Genomic DNA, 7,802 nt, shown 5'->3' with positions numbered 1-7,802 from the left:
AAATCTCGGATTATCACTCCACTTTCTGTTATTGACATGAAGAATTATCATCCTACGTACTTATATCTCGGATTATCATTCCACTTTCTGTTATTGACGTGAAGAATTATCATCCCACGTATTTTAAATCTCGGATTATCACTCCACTTTCTGTTATTCACGTGAAGAATTATCATCTCACCTACTTATATCTCGGATTATCATTCCACTTTCTGTTATTGACGTGAAGAATTATCCCACGTACTTATATCGCGGATTATCATTTCACGTGCTGTTGTTGGCTTGAAGAGTTATCATCCCATTTATTATTCCTTATGTTTAATGAATGAATGGAAAGATTTTGTTTTATTGGGCCAAATATTTTTGTTTACTTATATGAAACTTTTTCATAGATTGAAATGGTTAGATGAAAAGAGTAAATAAAAAAAAAGAAAATATGGACGGAATTTATTACGAATTGAAAATTTTTAATTTTTAAAATTATATATGCAAATAATGATAAAAGGAAGAATAGTTTTCTAAAATTTTTTCCATACTTTTCTTATTTTTTCTTTTCATTTTCTAATTTCTATTGCAGAATTTAATCAACCCTTAATTCTAACAACTAGTCAAATAGCAAAATTGTATGATTTATTGGAGCGCATTTTAAATGGTACAGCTATTTCGGTATTTATTTCATTGATGGTTAGTATGGTGGTGATTATTTTTATCACTTTTCATGTGATCCTATCATTTTTGGCTATCATTTGCATTGCTACTGTTGTTACTGTAACTATTGCTATCGTACTTTGGGCTGGTAAGTTTGTTTTTTTTTCTCAATTATTTTAATATTTTTAAAATGGTCCTTTTTTTGTGTTTAAAAAATTGAAAGTTTCCCTATCCGTATACTTCAGGCTGGACAGTTAATGTTGTCGAAGCAACGATAATTGTACTAACAATTGGAATGAGCTTTGATTATTGTCTTCATTTTGCTGTTGGTTTCCGACTTCATAAAACCGGTGATTACAGGTAACTTTGACACTTTATGTGACATTAATATTGACATTTTGACATTTTACGTCGAGAATTTTCACATTTACATATTATTTTATCGTTTTAATATTTTACTAACCTTATTTATGAATAAAGTAGATTGCATGAAAATAAGTGTAGTTTATAAATGTCATTGCATTCATTATTATTACTTGTCACAAAAATAATTAGTAATAGTTAATGAAAGTGTTTAATTTTCAACCATAATTATGTTAATTAATCATTCCTCTTTTTTTTTTTTTTTGCATTATGGAATACTTTTCCTATTAGTAAATTTAATTGGCGAACAAAATTTTTTCAATTTTCATTTTAATTAAAATTAGATAATTTTCAGTGTGATAGCATCTACTGTTGGTATTCCCGTATTTTTGGCAGCTATTTCTTCATTCCTTTCCGGATTTGTTTTAATCGGTGCATCAACACAAGCATTTTTTGAAATTAGTGTCTTTCTAATGCTAATTACAACCATAAGTCTTACAGTTGCTGTATTTATTTTCCCTTCCATGGTTACTTTGTTATTACAACAATGCTCATCACCTGATCAAGCTTTGATCACACCGCTTTAGCTAATTAGAAATGCTTAATTCGTTAATTTGTAGAAAAAAAAAAAGAAAAACTGGAAACAGAAATGTGAATAAAAATTTCATTCATATTTGGCATCTGATAAATAGTTTTATTTCAAAAAGGCACACACACACACACACACATATGTACACGCACTCGCATACACATATACACACACATACACAGACACATACATATACATACACAAACATACACATACACATACACACACACTCATACACACATACATGTATATATAGACAAATCTAGTTATCACCATAAGTCTTTCTGCATTTCAATACGAAAAATTATGAAACATTTTGATATGCAAATCAAAGATTGGTAAAAAAAAAAAATGAAATATAAAATTTGTGTTTGTCACATTTCATCAATCACTCTATTATCAGTTGACAACAAAATGTTAAATGAACGGTTAGTAAAAGTTTACAGACAGCATCAAATCCGATTGTACAACCATGAAATAAGCATGAATTTTATCATCATCATATCTTAAATTTTGTTATCATATCTATACTGATAACAGTTTTATACTTCTTAAATTCACGTACATTAGCTTATTTCTTTTTGTTTGATTGATTATATCAACTTATCACTAAGTAAACTAAACGTATCATTTCATTCATCGTGATCAAAACAATGCTAATTCGAAAAAAAAAAGAAAGAAAAGTTTTAAGATGTACAGAAACTGAAAATATGGACGAAAATCCACAAGTTTATCGTCTTGCTGCTTTTATCAAACAAAATGCTATTATTGATGAATGGAAAGTGGGAAAGGTCATCGGTTCAGGTCACCAAAACTCAAACTAATCTCTATATGAGAAAAAAAAATTAAATAATTAAAATAAGAGGATTTAATTTTGGTTTAAATATGGAAGAAATCTTGCTGGATAATTTAATCCATGTATTAATCACATCCCATTAATCCAAACAGTCCATACTGATAACATTCGATGTTTGCATCCATTCGATTGAAACGGAAAAGCAGTAAAGAATGAAGGATATGAAATGTTTTCTGGATTACTATTTCCTTATTTTCTGGATTCGCATTTTTTTTTTTTTTTTTACGGATTACTCCTTTAATAGGCGCAAACGGTATGGTCATTCTTGTTGAGCATATCGTAACACATCATGTAGCAGTAATGAAAATTGCAATGAATCGAGCAGCATCAGGTTCTATCAATTGCGAATGGGATGTGCTAGAACGGATTATGAAAGTATCCTTCCGTTTTTCCGTTTTTTCTTCTTTCAAAATTAAACGCTTTTTTTTTCAATTCAATAATTGACCTCATTTAATTCAATTAATAAATTTCATTTCAGATATTTCATTTTCTTTCAATTATTTTACTAATTGCAGCCAAGTAATAATGAAGATCGGACGCGACATTTGGTAAGACGGATCGATTTTGGTCATACGCTCAATATGGATAAACAAAATGTATAACATTGAATTATCGGAATTGACCGTAAAAAGAATACAGTTATGATTAAATTACTATTATCAGTATGATTACGATAATACCGATAATTAAAAAGAATTTAGTCCTAATAACTTCTTCCGAATTATAAGTTACACTTATTTATTTCTAGGTAAGCTATATTGTAATGGAATATCTGCCAGGAAATCCGGTTGGTATAATTGGCCTATTGGGAGGTAATGAGCTTCTTTCAAAAGTAGCCGAATTTGGTCTTCAACTTTTGAAAGTAATTTTTCTCATTCGTTGTTCGGAAAATTTTACATATTTAATATTGAAAATTATAAATGTAATGAATATAGCAATTGATGCTAAGTTTAAATTTATGTAACAAAATGTTAAGACAAAAATTGATAGATAAAAAAAGTAGTTTTAATAATTTAACTAACATATATGTTTCATGAATTCATTTAAAATCTCATTTATTTGAATAAAAATTTTCAACATTACAATAGGCTATATATGATTTACATTGTCTTGGTTATGTTCATCGTGATATAAAACCAGAAAATGTTGGACTTTACAATGATAACATCCTTGTCTTGTATGATCTTGGATTAGCACGATTTTATATAAATCAAGAAGGTCGAGTACGAGAACCACGATGTTTGTGTGGTATGCGTGGTACCGATGAATGGGCCAGTTTAACGGCAGAGCTAGGAAGAGATCAGGTAAGAATAGCCAATATTTATCCTAGGTAAATGCTAATTCAAACTATTGTAAATTTGTAGATGTTAGCGTGTTTAAAAAAAAAATTTCTTTCATAACAAATTTTTGCTAATTCCAAAAAATTCGAAAATTTGAAATCATTATTCATTTTTTCTCCTTCTTCATTTCATCCATAGGGACGAATCGATGATCTTTGGGGATGGTTTTATGTTCTCGTCGAATGGATCAATTGTGCTTCTAAATACCCCCTTTGTTGGGCACCTTTTGATGATTATCCTGATTTACGCCACCTTTGTAAATCGTCAATATTCCCTGCAAAATATGTCCTTCGAAATTGTCCACCAGAATTTTTCAAAATACAGGTAAATTGTTAGCACTATATCTATTATCTTGGATTAAAGAATTATGTTATGCGCGCGAATATAACACATCTTCCCCTTGAAATACTAACCTTGTTTATGGAAACTTGAAAAATGTTATGGTATTCCATAAACTTTTTTTTTCGTTGTTTGGCATTTTTCTTCTTGCATACTTTGTTCATAAAAAGAAAAAAAAAAGAAAATTTACAAAAATCACTCATGTCGTGAAGAGAAGGAAATTTGAAACTTCCGGCTTTATACTCAATTCTGACACAAATATTTTAGTGCTACTTGCGATGTTTGGATAGGGATGACTCGCCGAATTATTTCTATTTGGCCACACTATTGGATGATTTAAAAAAGCGAGCAAATGGTGTAAAGTTAGTAAAGCCACTACAACCAACATCGGATAAAGACGCTGAACGTGCTGAACGTCTTTCACAACTGGAACTTGAACATTTCTAACAAGAAAAAATACCCTTAAATTTAATCATACTCAAAAGAAAAAAAAACAAAGCTCGAAAACAAAGTTCAATATATGGAATTTCGGAACAGCAATATCTTCTTATACCGATTATAGCATGAGTATCAGATGCTAACAAAACTACCCCTTTCCTCACTTTTGACCCATAATTCTGGATTGATCAAACTTTCCATTTCATCGTCCGCACAATTACCTGAAAATATAAAACGGTAAAAGAAAAAACGGTAATTTGCTAAGGTCATTAAAGCCAAATTAACAGGTGTTTTAAGTCTTTGATGAAATCATCACAACCGATCCAAACTCAAGCTTATTTACCTTATTTAAGTTTATTTACCTCCATTCTCATTTCACTTTTTACCTCTAATGTTGTGCAAATACTATATGCAGCATCTTTTTTTTTTTTTTGCAAATAGATCAATAATGATTTTTTCTGTCCTTTACTTTTTCTCATTGGCACCACTTCACACAAACCACAACGTCAACTAATTAGTTATACAGAAAAACAGTAGCGGTAAAATGAATAAAGTCAAAATAGAAATTTCGAAGTTTCGACTAATTCCACTTATTATTTGCATCTGTTTTATTGATATTATTTTGAGTTTGCACAATTTAAAGTTCGAAAGTTGAATCGAAAATTAAAAAAAAAGAAAGAAAACAAAGCAAAACAACCTCGACTTTTACGTGGGAAGCATTTGTCGGTAATATGATGCAAATCGTTGGCATATTGCATGCGATGGTCCTCTATGAGACTTTCATCACCATCATGGCATGCTTTAACATGTTTGATTACATCCGATTTAGTGATTGTTGTCCATGTTTTTTACATTCACGACAGAAGAACATCGGCAGGCGCACATGCCTTAAAAGAATGAATAGGTGGCGGAAATGTCACGCAACTTTTTGGTGAGAATATTTCAATCTTAACTGTACATATGAGTTGTTTGTATCAGACTGTTTTTTCGAAATTTATATTACTGAAATTATACTCCTATCGACTGCAACAGCATTTATTATCGCAACCAATGGTCTCATCCCAGAGTATTGTATTTCTTTTGAAATGTAAAAGATCAGCGCCAAAAGTTCGAGGAAAACTACCAGTATAATTAAATCATACTTGGAATTAGCATGGTAGATAAGTGATGAACGTTGACCAGTAACTTGAAGACCACAGATATTACAAATTCGAGGTGGCCTGGATCGTTTCTTCATTTGCTGCGACAACATATCGCAATTAGCTGCTAAGCTGTTTGACGGATCAACGATATCAGTTGGCTCACAACCTGTTACAGCAACAGTGGCACTACTGCCACCTTCGTTTCGATATAAATCACCCAAAATACTCACTAGAAAATATTTTGATCGTAACCATGGCTAGAATAAACAACTGAGATTGGAAATTAGTTCAAAAATCAAATTATTTAAAGGCTAAATGAAAAATTAACTGCTCACCGATATTCACTTGATCCGGATCTTGCTGTAATCCAGCACCCGGGAATGTGTTTGACTGTGAATCTGATTCCTTTTCCAAAGTACTATCTTCTGGCTCCACTTCGCTGCCCTAAACAAAATTTTTAAAATTCAAAAATTTTAGAAATTCTGAAATTCTTAACCTTATTTAACTTTAAAGAATCAAAATTATAAGAACGTTTTGACTTTCAAGAAAAGGATTTTTGAAATATTATGAGCAACGATACTTTAGCACTTTCGATTTTCGCTTCTTTTTCGGTTTCAGTCATACGAGTCAACTCATCGGAATCCACCGATACAGTGCACAGTTCCCCAGAACTCAGCAAAGACGAGTAGTCGGCTATTCTTCAAACTTTGAAAATTAAAAATTTTAAAACTAGCAAATAGTAGAAGAAAACTTGATTTTGAATCAGAAACAATACTGGAAAAAACAACAAAAGAAAACAGCAAAGAAGCATATAAACAAACTTTCTTCGTTTGTAAGTTCCAAATGGAATTTTTGATACGGTGACAGAATGATGCAACATTTCTCTGATTTTCTCACGCTTACGATGGAAATCTGGTGTAACTTTATACTTCACCTAAAAAAAACAAAATGAAGTCTCGACATATCTATCTGTTCACATTACAAATAGGATTATTTCACGAACTGAAAGCTAAAATATTTTGTTAGAAACTTCTACAAATAACATTGGTATAGTGTATGGAGGCATACGTCAATGTCTCATCATTTAATGATGAATAACCGAATAAGAGAAAGAGGTAACAAAAAAAAAGAAGTTGTTTAGCTTCTTTCAAATCCCATCCATCAAAGGATAGCTGGAAAAGATTAAGGATAGGAGATGATCTTGGATCCACTAGATGCATCTCAAACAATCCATTAGCAACCATTCTGTTAATTATTTATGTTAATTTTATTTATTAATGATATGCTAGCTGAATATTCTGTTCATCATTATAAAAATAAAAGAAGTTATTCGCTTGAACGTATAAACTCGTTTGGCTTACATCTGAACTAGATCAATTAAAGTCAAATGATAGTGATAATTGACATTGTACGTGTGAAAAAAAAAGTCGTACGACGCTTGTTAATACGTATAATTTAACTGTTTAATAAGTTAAGCAACTAACGTAAAATTCTTTTAATCCATGATCTGTTGTACAATGGCTAATCAAAGCGAATTCGGTTGGAAATTTTGAAAAACGACACCGTTCACATTCATATGGTACATGACTGATATGATCCGAGGCAATGTGTATTTCCAGTTCTTCCACAGTTTCATATGTTGGCGCTTGCAATGGACAAACGACGCAACGAAACATTGGTACCTGGAAATTTTGGAAAGTTAAAAATCGCCTTTCTTGTTTACAATCAACGACTTTTGACCTCACATCAGAAGGGGTCAAAAGGTCAACCTCATCGTCAGGTACGCAACTTTGCACACACTGGTACAAAAAGAGTTTCTGGTCAATTGAATATACAGTAACACATAGTGTAACACATAAAGTTTAAATAAAATGTTACGGCATAACAGAGATAATTATATATAATACAGTATATCTTAATGAAGATAGACATTTAAATGATCAGACTTCAAGTGATACGGTAGATGAAATTTCTCATAGAAGAAATTGCAGGGAAAGCTTTAGTAAAAAGAACAGTTACGGAAAGCTGACAACGTACAGTACGATACCTATCAATGAATGGTACAAAGAACAACGATCAAGAGAAGT

General features: G+C 31.1%; 3 protein-coding genes across 4 annotated transcripts in view; 2 read left to right on the top strand and 1 right to left on the bottom strand.

The window, feature by feature from the left end:
• The window catches only part of LOAG_17867 (CBR-PTD-2 protein), a gene marked incomplete at both ends in the record, with an annotated part of 7,520 nt that extends 6,508 nt beyond the window's left edge, over positions 1-1,012 (top strand). The window contains 2 exons of the mRNA XM_020450529.1: positions 578-796; positions 894-1,012. Of these exons, the coding sequence (XP_020305774.1) occupies positions 578-796; positions 894-1,012 (338 nt within the window). The remainder of the gene's footprint in view (positions 1-577; positions 797-893) is intronic.
• Positions 1,013-2,310: 1,298 nt separating this feature from the next.
• On the top strand, positions 2,311-4,582 carry LOAG_10642 (CK1/TTBK protein kinase; the record flags this gene model as incomplete). The annotated part of the gene is made up of 7 exons (XM_003146166.1): positions 2,311-2,404; positions 2,701-2,831; positions 2,972-3,052; positions 3,205-3,318; positions 3,545-3,760; positions 3,935-4,120; positions 4,403-4,582. The coding sequence occupies 7 exons, from the start codon at positions 2,311-2,313 to the stop codon at positions 4,580-4,582; spliced, it is 1,002 nt and encodes a 333-aa protein (XP_003146214.1).
• LOAG_10641 lies at positions 4,454-7,406 on the bottom strand. 2 transcript variants are annotated; one of them, XM_020448204.1, is made up of 7 exons: positions 7,200-7,406; positions 6,537-6,649; positions 6,296-6,413; positions 6,051-6,159; positions 5,716-5,944; positions 5,271-5,460; positions 4,454-4,561 (listed from the first exon to the last, which is right to left on the bottom strand). In XM_020448204.1, exons 1-6 carry the CDS (start codon positions 7,389-7,391, stop codon positions 5,388-5,390), a joined length of 834 nt encoding a protein of 277 aa, XP_020305773.1. In that variant the 5' UTR covers positions 7,392-7,406; the 3' UTR covers positions 4,454-4,561; positions 5,271-5,387. The 2 variants fall into 2 exon arrangements, with proteins under 2 accessions (XP_020305773.1, XP_020301631.1); XM_020448203.1 differs by lacking the exon at positions 4,454-4,561 and adding an exon at positions 4,595-4,794.
• Between the last annotated feature and the right edge of the window lie 396 nt (positions 7,407-7,802).

Source organism: Loa loa (genome assembly GCF_000183805.2).
Source record: "Loa loa unplaced genomic scaffold supercont3.142, whole genome shotgun sequence".
Taxonomy (NCBI): Eukaryota; Metazoa; Nematoda; class Chromadorea; order Rhabditida; family Onchocercidae; genus Loa; species Loa loa.
The sequence above is the reverse complement of the archived record's forward strand: the minus strand, read 5'-3'. Positions and strand labels throughout refer to the sequence as shown.

What these genes read in the sequence shown, in the direction of transcription:
- LOAG_10641 (XM_020448204.1), bottom strand. Translation starts at nt 7,391, where the DNA reads ATGTTTCGTTGCGTCGTTTGTCCATTGCAAGCGCCAACATATGAAACT. An exon ending in GGAACTTACAAACGAAGAAA is followed by an intron (nt 6,414 to 6,536) that starts GTTTGTTTATAT and finishes CAAAGTTTGAAG; the next exon opens with AATAGCCGACTACTCGTCTT. An exon ending in ATCTACCATGCTAATTCCAA is followed by an intron (nt 5,461 to 5,715) that starts GTATGATTTAAT and finishes CATTCTTTTAAG; the next exon opens with GCATGTGCGCCTGCCGATGT.